The sequence below is a fragment of the Bipolaris victoriae genome (genome assembly GCF_000527765.1).
Source record: "Bipolaris victoriae FI3 unplaced genomic scaffold scaffold_64, whole genome shotgun sequence".
Taxonomy (NCBI): domain Eukaryota; kingdom Fungi; phylum Ascomycota; class Dothideomycetes; order Pleosporales; family Pleosporaceae; genus Bipolaris; species Bipolaris victoriae.
This window is the reverse complement of record NW_014575328.1, coordinates 109,301-129,212: the sequence shown is the minus strand read 5'-3', so window position 1 is coordinate 129,212 and position 19,912 is coordinate 109,301. Positions and strand designations below refer to the sequence as shown.

Sequence of the window (19,912 nt, the reverse complement as noted above, 5' to 3'; positions counted from 1 at the left end):
GCGCACACGCGTCAGAAGGGTGCGCTAATGCTCATTCATCTCTAGTGCGCGCAATGGTATCAATCAGTTTTAGAAAATTCTATCCACCACAGTATCCAGTCAACCGCTGCATATAGACTGACAGCGTCGGGAGGGGGTTATGCTCGCAATTTCTTCAGCTGTGAGCGCCGGGAGAAGCGCCATGTGCGAAAATCCTTCAATGGTTACTGTATTGTATATTTATATATCTTGCGCTCAGGCATCCGAGTACTTAGGCTAGGCCGTGTGTTGCTGATGGCTTTGCTAAGGTAAGCTTGGTTCAAAGATCAATGTCGTAGTGGGGAGTTTATATGTGTGACGGTATCTACTAGATATTTGCGCACACGTCGTTCTTATGCGGAAATGCAAGGACAAACGGGACCTATCGGCTTCACAAGCTCCTCCAGTGGGACTGCTTTGCCCTTGGGCAAGTATGATACCACAATATCCTGCTCCAGATGGCTAGTGTGTCTCTGTGCCATACCAAGTCCGTCGAAGAGACCAGTGGACGAGGCTGTCTTGGGTGATATCTTTGGGCGAAGCGCGAGACATCGAGGCATGCAGCTTCCCATAGCAGGAAACTCTCCGATTTGCTGATGGCATGACAGTTGTCAGCAAGCTGACGGTAAATGCATCCCAGTTCATCATGGTGATGATGATGATTCCTCAGTACTAGGCTGCCTCTGATCTGGACGACTTTATATTCCGACGTCACTAGACTACAGTTTGGCTTAGATTGTAGTCTTCATTCCTATCTCAGTTCAGGTATATCTGTTTTACACAAACATGTCTCAGTGAACCCTCCAAAAAAAGGCAATGGACCCTAACTTATCCCCAAAATTGATATCACGCAACCCGCAATGAACGGAAAATTGCGCTTTCCCAATATCGTCCAAAGACGAACAACTTCCTTACCGACTCAGGCAATGTACAACAAATCTTACAATCAATTTTTTCATTTTGGCAAATGAGGAACTGCCCACGCCATCTACTTAAATGGTGCCGCACACGTGTTTCGCCCGCCCAAGTGTGCTTCCAAGCCCTGGTTGGACAGTATCGACTGCTTCACCCTTACTAACATCTTTTAGAAGGGAAAAGAATGATATGGCGAGCATAGACACAGTTCAATGTGAAGTTGATGATGTAAAACTTAGATTGTTCCTATTCAGCGTCATGTTACCACCCCGGAGAGTGCAGCTGGAAATCCTGACAAGCCCACATGTCAATAACACAATCTCTCCAGCGGCAAGAACGGCAAATATTCAATGTTACAAAGCTAACGAATTCTTTCCTAGATCTAGGCTATGACCAAACCCCACAAGTGTCATCGTTGGGACCTGCAGGGCCTTGTTAACCCCCATAAATCGGGCCGTAGTTGTGGGTTTCCCCGTGCATGGCACCGTCAGATCAGGGATCCCGCCATCATGAGGCTTGCATTTGTGTTTTTCCGCCATACCGCGTTTTCCTATGGATGGAAAATAGTCTGGGCTGACTTCGGAGGGCTACAGCGTCCCACTCCAAAACCAGTTGGATCGATTATCAAACGAGGTACTTCAACTTGTCTTTTTGCTCAAGCTTTTGCTACACACCTTCGTTCGCCCTAGGCAATAACTGCCGACTTGGATTCTCCAAAATGCTATCTTTCATTGCTGTTACGCTGGGGCTCCTCCTATGTGTTCAGCTCTGGAGGAAGCTGCGAGACAATAACAGCAATCTTCCACCTGGACCAAAAGGCTTCCCCATCGTTGGGAATATCACAGATGGGCCTCCTGGCAATATTCCTGAATATGAACACTGGCTCAAGTTCAAGGACGCTTACGGCCCCGTAAGCTCCGTGAGCATGCTTGGACAGCCCATCATTCTTCTCCACGATCGTGATGCGATACGCGACATCTTGACCAAATCCTCGAAAATAACGTCATCTCGACCCTCGTTCGCTTTTGCAGACATGTGCGGATTCGGGGGGCTACTGAACCTTTTGTCGTTCAATTCCACCTACCTGCAACACCGTAAAATGATCCACAAACATTTCGGCACAAAGCTCGTGGCCGAACGTTTCAAGCAAGTAGAGAACCTTGAATCCCACCGTTTTCTTTGGAACATTCTCAACGATCCAGCCGGCTTGTTCAAGCATGTCAAGTCGTAAGTCTAGCCAGCCGCACATCACTGCTCTGATCTCTGCTGACCAGCCCCGCCTCTACAGTGAAGCGAGCGCCGTCATTCTTCGCATCACGTATGGTTATTCCATCACTCCCGACTCCCCCGATCCATTGGTTCATATGATCGAAGAGACAATGGATATATTCGGTCAGGCATCCGATCTGTTGGCATGGGCAGTCAATGCATTTCCCTTTCTCAAACATCTTCCCGAGGGCCTTCCAGGCACGTCGTTCAAGCAGACAGCTCGAGACTGGAACAAGCAGCTTAACAAAACGCTCAACACTCCCTACGAATATGTGAGCAAGGAGATGGCCAGAGGGACTCACAAACCATCCTATGTCTCATCACTCATTGAGCAGGAGAAGGAAGGGGCAGAGAAGTCAGGCAACATCCAAGCAAGCACAGAAGATGTCATCAAGAAGACAGCTGTTGTCATGTATGGCGGTGGTTCAGATACCACTGTTGCTTCCCTCTATGCTTTCATCCTGGCCATGATACTTTACCCAGATGTCCAGAAGAAGGCGCAACAGGAAATTGACACCGTCGTCGGCAACGGCAGACTACCGCAGTTTGAAGACCGAGACCAGCTGCCGTACGTCAACGCCATAGTCAGTGAAGTCTTTCGATGGCATCCTGTTGCACCGCTAGCCATACCGCACAAGGCCGACGAACAAATGAGCTATGGCGGCTTCCGAATCCCCAAAGGAGCGTACCTCATAGCATCTGTATGGTGGCTTCTGAACGACCCGCAGACGTATTCGAATCCCTCCTCTTTTGATCCTGAACGCTTTCTTGCGCCTCGCAACGAGCCGGATCCCACCGACGCAAATTTTGGCTTCGGTCGTAGGGTTTGCCCCGGGCGCTTCGTAGCCGATCAAACCGTTTTCATTACCGTCGCTCGCCTCTTGGCTGCGTTCAACATGACGAATGCCATAGATGAAAAGGGTAACAAGATTGTACCGCAACGAATCGGCACCCCTGGCTTGATCATGCGGCTGCACGACTTTTCGTATAGCATCAAGCCGAGAAGTGAAGGGCATGTCCGCTTGATTGAGAATTTTAAAGTGGAATACCCACTGCAAGACCAGATAGGCGAGACCCTGGTTGATGTGTAGAACATAGTACATCGTGCAAGTCATTAGTGTAATCGGATCTAGATTCTCCACCCGGCAGAGTTTCCTTTGGCATTGCATGCGTGACGAGTTACTGCGTTGAGTGGATCACACAGCCAATCAGCTGTCATCTGCAACTGCGGATCTTCGCATCAGTTGCCAAGAAGGGGTTTCAGCCGCAACGGTGCGGGTCCTTAAGTGATGTTGTATTCTACTACTATTGTTCTCCACCTATAATAAATACTATCTTCATATACAGCATGGGCACTACAACAATAGCTATCAGATATCACTTACAGCATGCCATGCAACAAACTTGCAAAACAACCAGCGTGTATCAAGCCCCGATGGCGAAACCACAATATAGTTTTGTCTCATGGTTGTGAAAAGCTTTTGGGCGTTCACTAAATTTAACCGCCCGCGGCCTGTTCCCGTGTCGATCAACCGTATGATGTACAGGCCCGACGGCACGCTACGTCTTCATCAAAATGCCGAATACGACGACAATAACAAGGCTGGCGATGAAAGTAGGTAGTTGGTAAGTAGAACCGACTAGGCACACCGCTGTTTGACACGACGAGATAGAATTGGGAGACAGTACATACGACTCCACATGTCATCGTCGCCAGATACGGTACGACAGTAGATTTGCTGCACAGAATGGTTTTGTGAGACAGAATCGGTCCGCATATACGTATCTTCATGACACTGCATCAGCATCTTTCCACTACCTCGTATTCGCAATCCATCATCTTAGATCAAGGGGCCATGTACGCGCGGTCAGGTATAGCAACAAAGCACGTGGCACACAAAGACAATGCTAGACCCGCTGACCAGGAATCCGTTTCCCAAATTACTGTAGAACGATTCATTACACATGAGGCTATACCCAACACTGACTCACCACCCTCATTCTACACATGATACGGCGGTTCAGCCCCATCAACCATACTGTACACTTCAGCAATCGCCTCTGCAAGCTCCACAGGAAGCGGTCCAGCCTCCAGGGCATCCAGCGTCTTATGCAGTTGCTCCACACTGGAAACGCTGAAAATGAGACCATCCCCACACTCTGCATCCAGCAAGCTATGAAATGCTGTCCACCGTATCGCAGCCGCATGCCCCTTTATCCCATGTTCTTCTGCAAGCTCGAGAATCGTCGCTACCGCTGCGTGCACTGGCGGCTTCCCGTACATGACATTGTACGGCTTGCCAATGAAATTCTGTTTTTTTTTTCCAATTAGACCACATAGGAAAGAAAATCCGGAAGAAGAAGAAGAGAAAATTTGTCGGGAGAGAGAGAGAGAAAATATATCCACTTACATCATCTTTCCACCGTCTCGACGTCTCAGCATGCTCGGAGAATAATCCTCCAGCAGCAGGACTATTCGCACATTGCACGTCAGCCTCACGCTTCCCCACCTCCCCAAAAAAAATCACAACTCAAACTTACCTATACGCATAAAACGCCATACCATTTTTCCGCAACAGCGGAAAAAGCTCTCTCTCACACCCCCTAGCAACAGCATTATAATGTCCCTCATACACCCCCGGCTTCTCGCACCCCGCCTCCTCACACGCGCCCAAAAACCGCTCCACCTGCTCCGCCGAATAATTCGACAACCCATACTTGTCCATCTTTCCCTGCGCAAGCGCCTCGCCCATGGCCCGCGCCGAGTCCGCAAACGGCGTCGTGCGGTCCGGGAAGTGCAGGAACATGGTTTCTACTGTGGAAACGCCGAGGGATTGCAGCGACGCCGTGATGCTCTCGTGAAGCGCCGAGGCCGCGTGCGCGCCGGCCGTGCTGCTGTGGACTTTGCTGTGCAGTGTGAAGCGTGTGCCGGCGATGGAGCGGCCCAGACGCCATTCTGAGGCTCCTTGGTCTGAGGGCGAGTAGTCGCGCGCTGTGTCGAGGTGTGTGTAGCCTCGTGAGTGGAAGGCGGTTAGCAGGGCTTCGACTTCTGATTTGGTGTCGAAGCGGACGGTGCCTGGGTCTTTGGTTGCGTCTCCGATCTGGGCTTCTGTTAGGAGTGCGGGATGGGGGGGTTGTAGATTGTTTGCGCACCATGTGAGTTCCTAAGATGATTTTGGGGAGGGATTGGGAAACCATGGTTGATTTGGGGGTTGATAGATACAAAAGTGATTTTAGAGTTTGTAATTTTGTATGCTCAAGGATTGCAATTCTCGTAGGGAGTCTGTCACTATTCACGCTCGACTTTTGTAGTTGCAGTCTACAGTGCCCTTGTCCTATCGGTCCGGTCTGTCATGGTCACTATTTACGCCCACATCTCAAGTGGACTTCCAAGAAATTCACGGCATGTTTTCCGATACAATTTTTCGTTCTCGTAGTCCAGGGTGGTGGGGCCTACTACCAGGCAGTGTAGTGCTTGCTTGCTTCTACTTCAAAACTACCACTTTTGTTGTACGTCTACTATCCTGCCATGCCCTCCATTACAATTGTTTAATCTGGATAGAGAAACACGTATTGTAGTAAGTCTGTTGACGGAGCGTTGTTGCACTGACTAGAGACACTCCACTACGGCCGTAAAGTGTACCTCCGGTCCGATATCTCCACTAGGAACATTGTGCAGTGTCCATTACATCGATGTACCCAGATAATCTAAGGAGAAGGAGCTATGGTTGATCCATAGAAATAGTTTCAGGAGTACTGACTTGCGCATTATGTCAGGGTGAATAGTGTTAGGCAACGGTCTAGGCGTGTCTGTGGTTTTGTCTATTACAATCCTCTTTGGGTATAATGATGGGCCTTTACGTAGAAGCAGATACGCTGGAAAATCCACGATGAACAAAAGCACTTAATGATTCAAAGTATGAAGCCTTAGCAACGATCACGTATGATGAAAGTAAAACGTTGTACTACGATCAATACCAAGCACAGCCTTGCAAGAAGACTTTTGAAAAAATCAGATTGCGTACACCATGTCCACAATGAAAATGTGCCTGGCCTATGAAATCAAGCGGACAAGCACTCCCTTTGCTAAACAAAAGGGTTCCCTCGCTGTAGTAAAGCCATTTTTCTTTTTTAGGTCTGCGGTCTAGGTCGCAATCTTCAGAAAAGTGGACAGAAGCTGAGGCCAGCTCGACTCTACTTCTTCTCCGAATTTATGGGTCCAAAGAACGCCAAATGGCTGAATAAGACGTGATTGCAGACATTGTGGAGTTTCTTGACATGGAACTAGTGCTACACTGACACTACTTACCCCATATCTGTCCGTAGTTGGCGCATGCACCACCTCGCGACCTAAATCTTCCTTCATCCTCACCCGCACTTGCCGCCCGTTCAAGCACGGCCCGAACCCATTACTCACATATCCCCCAGCATGATCCACCATAATTGGCGCATAACGCGATATTGAATACAATCAACCATTATCTTGGCAGTGGGTTTCTTCAGCCTCAGCCTGCGCCTATCGCGAAATTTTCCAAGACTGACGATACTGCCACACTATACGCAACTCAAGTTGATCAGGGTCCGCAGAATCTTGGAAGACTCTAGATGGCTTTCCTAGCCGGTGTTGTGATAGGAGGGATAACCTGGGTAGCTCTATCTCCCTGGTCACAATATTGGTATATAAACTGTCAGCAAGCGCCAACAACATTGAACCAAGATATTCAACTCTTCGCCTTTGATTGTCTGCCAGCAAAGAAAGAACTGGTGGTTGAACCAGCAATTCAAACTTTCTCATTTGCTCTCATACCAACCCATTACGAACTTTTTCCGTTATCACGACTTTTTTCACAATGGCAGAGCCAATTGCAGTTATCGGGCTAGACGCAAAGTTGCCCTGTGACGGTGACAGCGTACAACAATTTTTCGAATTCCTCGTCGCTGGACGATCAGCTCGGAAACCCGTGCCGAGTGATAGATACAATGCAGATGCATTTTGGCATCCGGATCACCACCGGGATGGAATTGTATGAACCCCCTCCTCTCCCAGAAACGTTCATTTTGAGTATGTTCGAAATCGTGGTTGATGCTAATACAAAGAGAACAGATTGCAAGTAAAGAAGGCCACTTCATGAGCGGCAGCGTCAAAGCCTTCGACGCCCCCTTCTTCGGCATCACACCCGCCGAAGCCGCAGCGCTGGACCCTCAACAGCGACTTCTCCTCGAGTCCTCATACGCAGCCCTAGAAAACGCTGGATACACATTAAACGATATCCTAGGCTCCAACACGGGCGTGTACACGGGCTCGTTTGTGTACGATTACCGTGATGTGACGATCAAAGATACGGATGTCGCGTTGACGTATTCGGGTACGGGAAGTGTGCCGAGTACGCTTGCGGGGCGTGTAGCGTGGTTTTATGATTTTAGGGGGCCCGCATTTACGGTGGATACGGCGTGCTCGAGTAGTATGGTGGCGCTGCATCAGGCGGTTATTGGGTTGAAGTCGAGGGAGTGTAATCTTGTATGTTGCCACTTGCGTGATCACTTCTCTTTTTTTTTGTGGAAAGGGCTAACCAGCTGCGATCGGCAGGCACTTGCGTGTGGTACCAATGTTATCCTCTCACCAGAGTTTGGACAGCAGCTGAATGGGCTGGGTGTCTTGTCGCCGCAGGGTGCTTCGAAAAGTTTTGATAAAGAGGCTAATGGGTATGGTAGAGGTGAAGGTATTTCGGTAGTTGTGCTCAAACGCATGTCGGATGCGATTCGCGATGGAGACAGTGAGTATCCGATTTTTCAGTTTTCGTCCAAGAAAAAGAAATCGAATATGCTAACTGAACTGCTTCAGCTATTCGAGCTGTCATTCGTAACAGTGGAATCGGCCACGACGGAAAGGGTGCCCCTCTACCGGCACCAGTAAGAGAGTCTCAAGCGAACCTTGTGCGAAGGTGCTATGCACAAGCAAAGGTTGATCCTTCGGAAACGCGCATGTTTGAGGCACACGGAACAGGTAATGTGAAAAGCTGAACTCATAGAAAGGCAAGCAACCTAACCATTACAGGCACAAACGCGGGAGATCCAACTGAGGCAGGCGCCATCAGTGACATCTTCAGCCGCTATCGGTCAGAAGAAGAGCCCATCTATATTGGCGCCCTTAAGAGTAACATCGGACACACTGAAGGGAACTCTGGTATTGCGTCTTTCATCAAGGCAGTGCTGACCTTGGAGAGCGGCATCATCCCAGCAAATGCACACTTCAAAGAAGTCAACCACGCGATTCCGAAGAAGTGGCATTTCAAGTTCCCAATAGCTGCAACTCCGTTTCCCAAGACTGCCTCAGGCGTTCGCCGGATCTCTATCAATTCTTTTGGTATTTCGGGTACCAACGCTCATGTGGTCCTGGAGGATGCGCGTCACTTCTTGAAGTCACATGGTTGTGATGCGCCCCACCGGACTATTGCCGAACCTCGACTAGCCGGTACAACTGGTAAGTTTAAGGACATACCCAACCTGATTCCTCCATGTAGAAGGGATATGCTGATCAAGATTATGTATAGCGGAAATACCAGCAGTCATCAACGGTACCGCCTTTACTCCGCAACTCTTTGTCTTCAGTGCCTTCGATCAAGATGGTGTTTCCAGGATGTGCAAGGCATACGCAGAGTACCTACCCAAGATGACGGATTCACTTTACAACTTGAGTTACACACTCGCAAGCAAGAGGTCCAGATTCTCGTGGAGGGCAGCCGTCGTAGCAAGCTCGGGCCAGTCATTAGAAGACAGGCTGTCTGAAGGGCAACCAGCCACACGTTCTCTTGATCAGCCTGGCCTTGGATTTGTTTTCACTGGTCAGGGCGCTCAGTGGGCTCTCATGGGCACGGAATTGATGCAGTATCTGGCCTACCGACAAAGTGTTGAATGCGCGGATGCCTACTTGAAGACACTGGGCTGCGAATGGTCTGTGATCGGTAAGTCGACCCAGTTTCAACTCCATATTCGAGACGAAAGATTTGTGGCACAGTTCGCTAATTGATTTACAGATGAACTTTCGAAGCACGAGGGTGAATCTCGCATCAACAACGCCGAGTTCTCGCAAGCACTGTGCACAGTCGTTCAAGTTGCACTTGTCGATCTCCTGGCTGATTGGGGAGTGAAAGCGCAAGCTGCCGCTGGTCATTCTTCGGGTGAAATTGCGGCTGCATACTCAGCCGGTGCCATTGATCAAGAGAGTGCATGGAGAATTGCATACTGGCGTGGTAAGTGTTCTCAGAGATATCCTGCTATCCCGGTTCAAAAATCCTTCTTGGATAATCAGCTGACCACTTGTTACGTATAGGCAAGCTTTCCGTCCAACTAGCTGCCTCCAAGGACCAACCTAAGGGGGCTATGGCTGCTGTTGGTCTGGACTCTAAAAAGACACTAGAAGCTATCGACAAGGTCAATGAGTCTGGATTCCAGACTGTCGGCAAACTGACAATTGCTTGCATGAACAGCGAGAATAACCACACTGTGAGCGGAGATGTTGAACAAATTGACGCTCTTGTTCAGATGCTCGGTAACGAGAGCGTCTTCGCGCGCAAGTTGAAGGTCGAAATGGCATACCACTCGAGATACATGGAGCCCATTGTTGGACAGTACACCAAATGTATGGGCAAGATTATCCCCCGTCCGTGGAATGGCCAACAGGTTGATGTGCAGTTCTTCTCATCAACATATGGCACGAAGATCGATCACTCCAAGCTACGGGAGCCCGCATACTGGACTACGAATCTTGTCTCGACAGTGAGATTCAATGATTCGCAGACAGAGATGCTCAAAGCCTCGTCCGATGTCAAGTTAGAGGGCCGCTCATTTAGCCTCGTCACTGATGTCATCGAGATTGGTCCTCATTCCGCCTTACAAGGTCCGCTCCGCAACATCATCGACGGGGTGAACAGGGGAGGCAGTGGTATCAAGTATCACCATACACTGAAACGAGGAGATTCGGATGTGGAAGTGATCATGCAGGCCGCTGGAACCCTGTTCACTCGGGGCATCGAAGCGGATCTGCTGAAGATCAACCATGTCGAAGGAACAAATCCCATTTTGATGACCGATCTCCCCCGGTACCAGTTCAACCACTCTCGTGAATACTGGAGCGAGTCTCGACTAAGCAGGAACTTCCGATTCCGCACCGCTGCTCGCCACGAGCTCCTCGGTGCGCCTGTTACTGATTGGGATGCAAAGCACGATGCTATCTGGCGCAACTGGATCCGTCTTTCAGAGAACCCATGGGTCGAACATCATGCTGTCTCGGGGGCCGTCTTGTATCCAGCTGCCGGTATGCTTGTGATGGCCATTGAGGCATGCAAGCAACTTGCTGAGATCTCGAACCCTGGAAAGGTGATCAAAGCTATCCGTTTCCGTGAGGTGTCTTTCCATTCTGCACTGCAGGTTCCCGACAACAATCTTGGTGTCGAGTCACATCTGCACCTGCGCCCGGTGAAGCAGGCAGCTCGGGAGACAAAGACTTCTCCTTGGCGTGAATTCCAGGTACTTACAGCTCAGGAAGATGACCAGTTTCGAGAGCATTGCTGTGGTCAGGTTCTTGTTGAGTATGAAGAATCAACGACTGCCGTCGATGCTGGTCGAGAAGATCAAGCCCTCAGGGATCATGCTCAAGTCCGGATTTCGGACGCTCAGCAAAAATGCAAGACTCAGGTCACACCTGACCAAATTTACCAGGCCTGGAAGGACGTCGGTCTGTTGTTTGGTCCGACATTCCAAACCCTGTCGGAGTCCGCTGTCGACCACGAATCGGGTGTGACGTTTGCTACCATCAAACCGACCGTACCACTTCTGAAGTCCTTGATGCCCCTGAACTACCTGCAACCACATCTCATCCACCCTACAACATTGGATGGTGCACTACAGGCGTGTCTTGTGCCTCTGGTTTCCAACCCTACCAGGAAGCAAAACAAGCCCATTGTTCTCTCATTCATAGAAGAACTTTGGATCTCCGCAAGCACGCATCCTGAAGAGGGCTACCAAGTCTTTGCTGACTACGACGCCTGCAACCGCAACGAACACACCTTATCCTGCACTGCAATCGACACTAACACCAAAGTGCCCATGATCCGAGCATCTGGCTGCAGAGTCACCGAAGTCGATGGCGGTGCCAGCACATCAAGCTCCGAGTTGGACCCTAAACACAAAGCATGGCACATCACATGGAAGGCAGACACAGATTTCGCCGATTTTGGTGCGGAAACTGAAGGTTTCCAGAAATATCTAGATGCACTGGCGCACAAGAACCCGCATATGAAGTTCCTCGATGTCAGCAATGGCGCATATACTTTCACCAACGAGGTCCTCACTACACTGGCCCAGCGTTATGGCGACTACGACTTGACGGATAGCTCTATCTCGTCTCTCAATGAGATACAGAAGAACGTCACAGCAGGTTTTGTGCAGCCCAAGGTCCTGGATATCATGTCTGAGCCGATGCACCAGGGCTTCAAATACGAGTCATATGACGTTCTTGTAGCGCCTGTGGGCGCGATTCCCAACGCGCATATGGATATCGTTCTCCGCAGGTTCTACAGTCTTCTTAAGCCTGGCGGCAAGATCGTTCTTACGGTACCATTCGGTAAGGCTGTAGCGAAGAGCTGGGCCAAGTATCTTGCTCAGCAGGGGTTCAGTGAACGAGGCGCTTTGTTTGGGGACAAGAAGTCTTCGGTTCTGATTGCTAGTGTTCCTGCCACTGACAGCAAGGAATCGGTAGTAAAGCCTAAGACTTATTATGTTGTAGCCGATCAGGCGTCTGAGAAACAGCGAAAGGTGGCTGAGAAGCTGGAGTCGTCGTTGAAAGAGAACGGCGTGGCTGTCAAGATCATTGCTCTCGCCGAATACGAGAAACTAGCGACGACAGCTAACCAGGAGGCAATCGCTGATAGCGCTTGCATCATGCTTCCAGAACTAGAGAAACCACTGCTCGCTACCGCCGACCAAGCTGTACTATCAGCACTGAAGAAGATGGTAGGCGGAAAGCGGCTGCTATGGGCCAACAAGGAGTCTCCCGACACGGATCTCGTCACTGGCTTCGCTGGAAGTATCCGTCTTGATCTTCCAAAACTGGAATTCGTCACTCTTGCCTTCCAACCCGAGGAAGGTGATGAGAACATCGCAAGCAAGATCTTGGAGGTCGATACACGCTTGTCTTCGCACCGCACAGGTGCATACGAGACATCGTACAAGGTCATCGACGGCTCTATCATGATTCCACGACTCGTCGAAGCTCCCGCATTGACAAAGCACGTCGGCCAGATCTCTGATAACAGCCTGACTGAAATGGCATTCGGGGCGGACCCAACGTGTCCCCTGCGCCTCAAGGTCCAGCAAATCGGATCCTTGAACTCATCGTGCTTCGTTACTGATCATTTATACGCTGCTCCTCTGGATGCAGACCAAGTAGAATTCAAAGTCAAAGCTACCGGTATGAATTTTAAGGATCTAGCTATTCAGCTTGGCATGATCTCAGAGTCAGCCATGGGTCTCGAGGCTGCGGGAATAGTCACTCGCGTAGGATCAGGAGTGACGCGGTTTAAACCAGGTGACCGGGTCTTTGGTTTTACGTACGATGGCTCGTTCACTACTTACGCGCGGACTGGCGAGAGTATTCTCGCCAAGATCCCTGACAACTTGTCTTTTGCTCAGACTGCCATCATTCCAGTTGTGTACTTGACAGCTTGGATCTGTCTCTACGAAATTGGCGGTCTCTCCAGACGTGCGAAACGAGGCAAGAAGCCAACTGTACTCATTCATGTTGCTGCTGGTGGTGTTGGCCAAGCTGCTATCCAGCTGGCGCAGCGTGAGGGAGCAGAAATCTTTGTCACGGTTGGAAGTATTGAGAAGCGTGATCTCCTTGAAAAAGTGTACGGGATCCAGCGCGACCACATCTTCTCAAGCCGCGATTTGACCTTCAAGACTGGTGTGCTGCGTATGACAGCCAACCGTGGAGTCGACATCGTAATCAACAGTCTTGCTGGCGATGCCCTTCGCGCCAGCTGGGAACTCGTTGCGCCATTCGGAGCCTTTGCTGAGATTGGGCTAACCGACATCGAATCTAGGGCTCGCATCTCCATGGCCACTTTTGCCCGAGGCGTGAGATTCGAATCACTCGAGTTGGCGTACATGTGGAGGACCGACCCAGAGCGACTTGGTAACCTCTGGGCAGACATGATTGAAGATACGCTTGGTCGTAATCTCAAGATTAAGACGCTTATCACGAGTTACCCCGTCTCGCAGATGGAAGAGGCAATGCGTCTGATTCAGTCTGCCAAGCATATTGGAAAGCTGGTGATTGAGTATCATGACGAGGATGTCGTTCGGGTTATTCAGCCGCCCAAGCAGGCTGCTAAGCTTCAGACTGACGCTACATATGTTATCTCTGGTGGCTTTGGAGGGCTGGGCTTGGAAATCATCCGCTGGCTTGTGCAGGCTGGTGCTAAGAATCTGATCGTTCCTTCGAGGAGAGGTCCTTCGGATGAGGCAAGCAAGGCACTTGTGGCTGAATTGCAGGACAATGGTATTCAGATTGCTACTCCTTCGTGTGATATCACGGATAAGGCTGGGTTGGAGAAGGTTATCTCCAAGGCTCTGGCTAAGATGCCACCAGTTCGTGGATGCATTCAGTCGTCTGCTGTTTTTGCTGTAAGTTCTCATTCCTTCTGATCAGCATCGCCAAATGCATATTGAAAGATCTTTTACTAACATGTCTTGACTTATAGGACAACGCTTTTGACAAGATGACAGCGGAACAATGGCACCAGGCTGTCGATGTCAAAGTAAAAGGAAGTCAAAACCTTTGGGACATCTTCACTTCAACCAGCAAAACCCTCGATTTCTTCATCATGCTATCCTCCCTCGTCGGCAACATCGGCATGAGCGGCCAAGCAAACTACTGCGCAGGAAACTCTTACCAAAACGCCATGGCCAGGTCTTTGGCATCCCAAGGCCACAACGTCGTCGCGCTCGCCGCTCCAGTCCTCGACGACGCCGGCATGGTCGCCGAGAGACCAGCACTAAGATCATACCTCCTCTCGACCGGTCTCGCCTTCATGTCCTCTGAGCAACTCGTCAAAACGCTCGATTACTACTGCCACCCCGGGACGAAACTCAGCGTCGAGGAAGCCCAATCAATCCCAAGATTCTGGCTCCCGAGGTACACTGCAGATGAAGGCGCTGAGCAACCAGCCTGGCAGCACGAACCAATGTATAACCACATGGTCCTTCGCAACGGCGCAGACAATAGTAATGGATCGTCTGGAAACGGGGGCTCATCTACACGATCGACACCCGATCTGATTGCTGCAGTGACATCGCTCGAGGAAGCAGAGCAGACAGTGCTCAAGGCGTTGCTGAACCAACTTACCAAGACGCTCAGCTACGACTTGGAAGAATTGGACGCTGATAGGTCACTCAATGCGTATGGTGTGGACTCCCTTGTTGCTGTAGAACTCAGGTTGTGGATGACAAAGGAAATTGGAGCTGATGTTTCGGTTTTCGATTTTACGAATGGGCAGTCTATTGGGCAGCTTGCTGCAAAGGCGGCGGCGAAGTCGAGGTTTTTGCCAGAGGTGAAGGGGGCGGAGAAGGCGGAGGGAGCGTAGATTTGAGTGGTATTTCTTCTCGATATATTTCCTAGGGAGTTGGAATGTGTAACGAAAATCGATTAATGTTCACAATGTGCTTGTGCCTTTCCAGCGACAGTGAAAACAGTATCACGTGCAATGCTACGGAGTTAACGCTAAGCCCGGGGACCCCTCAATTGCGACGCGCTGCGCTACGAAAGATGCCTCGGATGTCGTTCTCCAGCACAATGACGCGGGCGATGCTCGGTTCGGAGTGCGTTGGCGTTGCGACAACGATTGCCGAAGCCCAGCAATCTCCTTTGTCTTTACCAATCAACGTTTTTCCATACTTGTCAAATATTTCATTGTCGCAATTACGCACATATCACGCCAAATTCTCCCAAACCTCCACGCGACCGCCATGACGTCTCCCGCTGAATTCACAGGATGGCTGGGTCATGACAAGAGCGCCGCTCAAGGAAAAATGACATGGTCTTCTTTCAAGCCGAAGCCCTTCAGTGACATCGATGTCGACATCAAGGTCTCGCATTGTGGTATATGTGGTAGCGATATTCACACGCTGCGATCTGGCTGGGGCACTACGCACTATCCTACATGCGTCGGACACGAGATTGTCGGTCATGTTGTTCGCGTTGGAGAAAAAGTCAAGAATGTGAATCTGGGCGACCGGGTCGGTGTAGGCGCCCAGGCCTTTAGCTGTCTAAGAGACGAATGCGAAGAATGCAGCGCAGGCATCGAGCAACATTGTACCAAGATGGTAGCCACGTACAACTCAAAGTACCCGGACGGTAGCTGGAGCATGGGCGGTTACGCCGATTACGTTCGTGTACCTGCGCATTTTGCCATCAAGATACCCGCAGGGCTTAGGAGTGAGGACGCAGCGCCCATGATGTGTGGAGGCATCACTGTGTATGCGCCGCTCAAAAACAATGGCGCAGGACCTGGCAAGAGAGTCGGAATCATTGGTATTGGTGGGCTTGGTCACTTTGGTATATTGTTTGCAAAAGCGATGGGCTGTGAAGAAGTTGTCGCCATCAGCAGGAAGAGGAACAAGGTTGAAGATGCAAAGGCAATGGGCGCAACAAATTATATCGCGACTTCTGAAGATGAAAAATGGGCAAGGAAGCATAGCAGAACTCTCGATCTCATCATCAGTACCGTCTCATCTCCAGATATGCCTTTAGAATCCTATCTGCGACTTCTGCGTACAGGTGGCTCTTTCATCCAAGTCGGCGCGCCAGAAGACAAGCTTCCTGCAATCACTGCATTTGGCTTGATTGGTAAAGGCTGCAAGATTGGTGGAAGCCAGATTGGCAGTCCCAGGGATATTGAAGAGATGCTGAAGTTTGCTGCGGAGAAGGGAATCAAGCCGTGGGTGCAGAAGCGGAACATGAAGGATGCGAACCAGGCCGTAGTCGATATGGAGGACGGTCATGCTAGGTACCGATATGTCCTGGTGAATGCTGATCACGGGGATCGCGCAAAGATATGAAAGTCATCTTCGCGTTTTTGAGGGTGGTTTAATGGCACTCTAGTTCCACATTACATTGACATTTTGAATGTACCGATTTTGTAAATTCCTGTCTGATCATTCACACGGTTCATTGTCACAGTGTATGCATCTCTCGGAAATCCTTGTATAAATACTGCCTTACTCGACCTTTATTCAGCTTGAACGCCAGACACTCGCCTATGATCTACTAAATCATCTAGTTACAAAGTCCTACTGCTACACTCGACGATTGAAATTAAAGAGGTTCTCAATCACTATGCCACTGTTCTCGAAGAAGCCAGGTCCACCCCTTGCCGAAGGCCTTAAACCAGCATATGACGCTTTCCGTGAGAGCTTTTGTGACACAAAGGAAATTATAGAATTAATCCACCTTTAGCAAAAGCTACTCCTAAAAGAAATCCCCGTAGCCGAACTCCGCTGGGGACAAAACGGTCTCGCATGGAGACTCCGGCGCTGCATCACCATGGAGACACACTTTTACGACATCGGCAGCCGTAACCCTGGTGAGCCATGGCTCAACGGGTTCATCGAATGCTGAGAGGCGTTTGAAAAGCTCAAGGAGGAGGAGTACTCTGTCAACGGCGACGGCCACCCCGACGAAGCCATTGAGCGCATATACTTGAACATGCACGTCCCGATCTATGAACGCCTGATTTCCCTCCTAGAACATCTCTCCAACGAAATTGGCGTCTGGAAGTTTGGCGGTGAAGCGGAGTGGGCGGCCCAGAAAAAGGCTGAGGATAACGAGAAGTAGCCAATGGGGGTGGCGTTTAGGGAGAAGTTTGCGAGGCATGGGTGGTTGCAGGATATGAAGCAGAGGGTCCGGGAGAAGAAGGCTATGGAGTTGTTGAGTGATATGGCGGAGAATCTGGAAGAGGGCGATGACCAGGACGACGAAGAGGTCAACGAAGAGAACGACAAATAGAACGACAAAGAGGAGGAAGAAATGCAGGCGTTGAAAACTGCGGTGCAAGAGTGGAATTTGCTTGATTAAATTCACTTCGAAGATGACATAATTGTAAAATTAGGAATGTTTGGGTATTATGATTGAAGATCAACTGTTAGAAATGGGAATATAGAAAATTATTCAGGGGGGTCCTTGGAAGATTACATCTCTGCATCGTATCATCGTGTACACTTTACTTGGCTTGTTAAACCAGTAATTCCGTGTTTCCCATTCTCTGTCCGGTTGTGAAAGTTGTAGGTCGAACGAGCGAAGAAGCGATGGAATGACTTTGTACATTTCGCAGAGCGAAATCTATCCGAATTAGCAGAATCACTTGAATTTCTACAAAAGTAAAACTTACGTTCTTGCCAATACACGTTCTCGAGCCACCACCAAACTATTCACAATGTCAGCCTATAATGTTCGCAACCGCAAAGAAAGGGAGAAAACTAACCTGGAACATACACCTCTCCATCTTCGCCGCATTAGGCCTAAACCACCTCTCTGGCACAAACTCATCCGCATCGTGCCCAAAAACACCCTGGTCACGCTGCACGACTGCCGCGTTGACACCAACCCGCGTCCCCTCGGGAAACCATTGGCCCGAAATAACGCAACCACCCCGAGGGACACGACGAGGCAACGTCATACCAACACTAGGATGCAATCGCATCCCCTCCTTGCAACAAGCCATGAGATACGACAGCCCAACCGCCTCGTGGTATTGGATATCCTGGCTGAGCAACCCAGCTTGCTCCGCCTCATCGATTTCAGCAGTGAGCTTAGCGTATGCTGACGGCGTGCGCATGAGGTGGTATAGAATCGACGTTATCGCTGCAGCGGTGGTGTCGGAGCCCGCAATACTATTTCCAATTAGTCCCTTTCCCATCTTACACTACAACAAAACATTTAGTAAATAGGGAGATGAACTCACAAAGCCCCATACGCCTCCATCTTCACCTCTGTAATCCCAAAATCCTTTTCCTGTCCTTTCTCCTGCATAATGGTAAAGAAACTCTGTAGCATATCCTCGCACTCCTCTGCTTTGCCGTTCGCAATGAGACGCTCGCGCTGATCCACGCACGCTTCGGATGCAGATTCGATATGCTTGAGGGCCTTGAGTGATTGAAGTACGCGCGGAATGGCGGCGCCGCTGAGGAGGACGAGGGGGCGTAGGTATGTAGGAGCGACACAGGCAACTGTGATAAAGGGGATGAGGAGATCGAGGGCGTGAATGTAGCCTGCATGATCGTGGGCATTTTGTAGGAAGCCGAAGGGGTTACTGAAGAAGAGTTTGCCGATCACGTCGAAGGCGTACCTTTTTGTTTTGCTGTGAGTTTCGGGGGTTTCAAGTGGGGAGGAGGAGGTGAGCGTACCATTGTACCCATTCAGACATGTCGATAATTGAACCTTTCATGGCGCGGTCTGTGAATTTGGCTATAAGGAGCTGCACACATTTGTCGATGTCTTCTTCGAGCTGGATGATGTTTGACATGGAGTAGACTGAATTGACGATTCTGCGTCTCTCGGAATGTTGGCGCTCATCTAAGTTGGTAAAGGCGTCTGGGTATCTGGCCCAGTCTGCTCGAAAAGGAAGGTAGAAGTCGGTCTATATGATTTAGTATTGTTTCCATGTGATAAGATGAAGCAGGGGTGTTTACCTTGGTAAAGCCTGATTGCGCAGAATAGATAGTCCGGATGGCTTCTGGGTCCGCTATAGCAACTTCATTTGGGGCTATCCGAACAATCGGTCCTACGACTGTCAGTCTTTATGATGTCTTTGAGAATTGGTGATGCGAAGTTACCATATTTCTCGTGGAGTTGCCGTTGTGTCTTATCTGAACTGCCCGAAGCCACATCGATGATGTGCCAAAGACGAGTTATGGAGGCAAAGAACGGTCCTGGATATTTAGCCAATGGATGAAAAAACCTAGCATAGACTACCCAAGCCACAAGAGATGTGAAGGAGAGCATTGGGATCAAAACTAATAAGTTGAGCGGGGGAACGAAATTTTGTATTGTCGGAGACATGATGGAGATGCTCGAATATGAACTAAAAGACAAGGCGATTGTAGACAGCAAAATCAGAGACCTCTCTTTGATCTCGCAAACTTTTGCAAGCAGCCAATAATATAAATGAACAAAATCCCTTTGATATTTCTCTGATCTTATATCTGGAATCTATACCAAGAAATATAGCCCCAACGGGGCCACTGGGGCTGAGAAAGCCCGGTGTTGGTGGTCAGGCTGCCACTTCTCACCACCACCACCAAACCATTCCCAAATCTTACACAGTCATCCTGGTTCTCGGCCAATCCCTCAATAGGCTACTCGCGGGCGGGAGCGTATGATGCGAAGTAAGGTTCAGCTATCGAAAACGCAAGGGATCCCTTGTTGGGAATTGATGCAGCAGCTAGTGATCCTTGAATAGAATGATCGACTCCCGCGATCTAATGCATAATGCGGCGTAGATTCGCGAGCACGTGGCATCTCTTCTTTCCGTTTCCGACCTCTTGGGCTGTTTTGTGCATGTTAGCTGCGAGGGCGAGGGCGGGGTGGGCCCACGGAGCCGATGACTCGTCGTTCGTCTGCCTTTTATCTACCCGTCTACTGTGAGGTTCCCGT

General features: G+C 49.9%; 6 protein-coding genes across 6 annotated transcripts; 4 read left to right on the top strand and 2 right to left on the bottom strand.

Annotated features, from left to right (window-relative positions):
• Positions 1-1,651: 1,651 nt before the first annotated feature.
• On the top strand, positions 1,652-3,293 carry COCVIDRAFT_104177 (hypothetical protein; the record flags this gene model as incomplete). Its single annotated transcript, XM_014699306.1, has 2 exons — positions 1,652-2,160; positions 2,222-3,293. The coding sequence occupies 2 exons, from the start codon at positions 1,652-1,654 to the stop codon at positions 3,291-3,293; spliced, it is 1,581 nt and encodes a 526-aa protein (XP_014554792.1).
• A 911-nt stretch (positions 3,294-4,204) lies between these two features.
• On the bottom strand, positions 4,205-5,400 carry COCVIDRAFT_17577 (hypothetical protein; the record flags this gene model as incomplete). The annotated part of the gene is made up of 4 exons (XM_014699254.1): positions 4,205-4,513; positions 4,614-4,674; positions 4,744-5,303; positions 5,356-5,400. 4 exons carry the CDS (start codon positions 5,398-5,400, stop codon positions 4,205-4,207), a joined length of 975 nt encoding a protein of 324 aa, XP_014554740.1.
• A 1,652-nt stretch (positions 5,401-7,052) lies between these two features.
• On the top strand, positions 7,053-14,846 carry COCVIDRAFT_28225 (hypothetical protein; the record flags this gene model as incomplete). The annotated part of the gene is made up of 9 exons (XM_014699305.1): positions 7,053-7,226; positions 7,307-7,720; positions 7,790-7,976; positions 8,045-8,206; positions 8,258-8,683; positions 8,754-9,164; positions 9,237-9,452; positions 9,533-13,887; positions 13,965-14,846. The coding sequence occupies 9 exons, from the start codon at positions 7,053-7,055 to the stop codon at positions 14,844-14,846; spliced, it is 7,227 nt and encodes a 2,408-aa protein (XP_014554791.1).
• A 382-nt stretch (positions 14,847-15,228) lies between these two features.
• COCVIDRAFT_28224 (hypothetical protein) lies at positions 15,229-16,320 on the top strand (the record flags this gene model as incomplete). The annotated part of the gene is made up of 1 exon (XM_014699304.1): positions 15,229-16,320. One exon carries the CDS (start codon positions 15,229-15,231, stop codon positions 16,318-16,320), a length of 1,092 nt encoding a protein of 363 aa, XP_014554790.1.
• Positions 16,321-16,597: 277 nt separating this feature from the next.
• Positions 16,598-17,335, top strand: COCVIDRAFT_39400 (hypothetical protein; the record flags this gene model as incomplete). The annotated part of the gene is made up of 5 exons (XM_014699303.1): positions 16,598-16,667; positions 16,737-16,844; positions 16,881-17,055; positions 17,116-17,242; positions 17,282-17,335. 5 exons carry the CDS (start codon positions 16,598-16,600, stop codon positions 17,333-17,335), a joined length of 534 nt encoding a protein of 177 aa, XP_014554789.1.
• A 93-nt stretch (positions 17,336-17,428) lies between these two features.
• Positions 17,429-19,318, bottom strand: COCVIDRAFT_104163 (hypothetical protein; the record flags this gene model as incomplete). The annotated part of the gene is made up of 7 exons (XM_014699302.1): positions 17,429-17,599; positions 17,649-17,684; positions 17,742-18,150; positions 18,222-18,605; positions 18,664-18,896; positions 18,949-19,040; positions 19,093-19,318. The coding sequence occupies 7 exons, from the start codon at positions 19,316-19,318 to the stop codon at positions 17,429-17,431; spliced, it is 1,551 nt and encodes a 516-aa protein (XP_014554788.1).
• Positions 19,319-19,912: the final 594 nt, after the last annotated feature.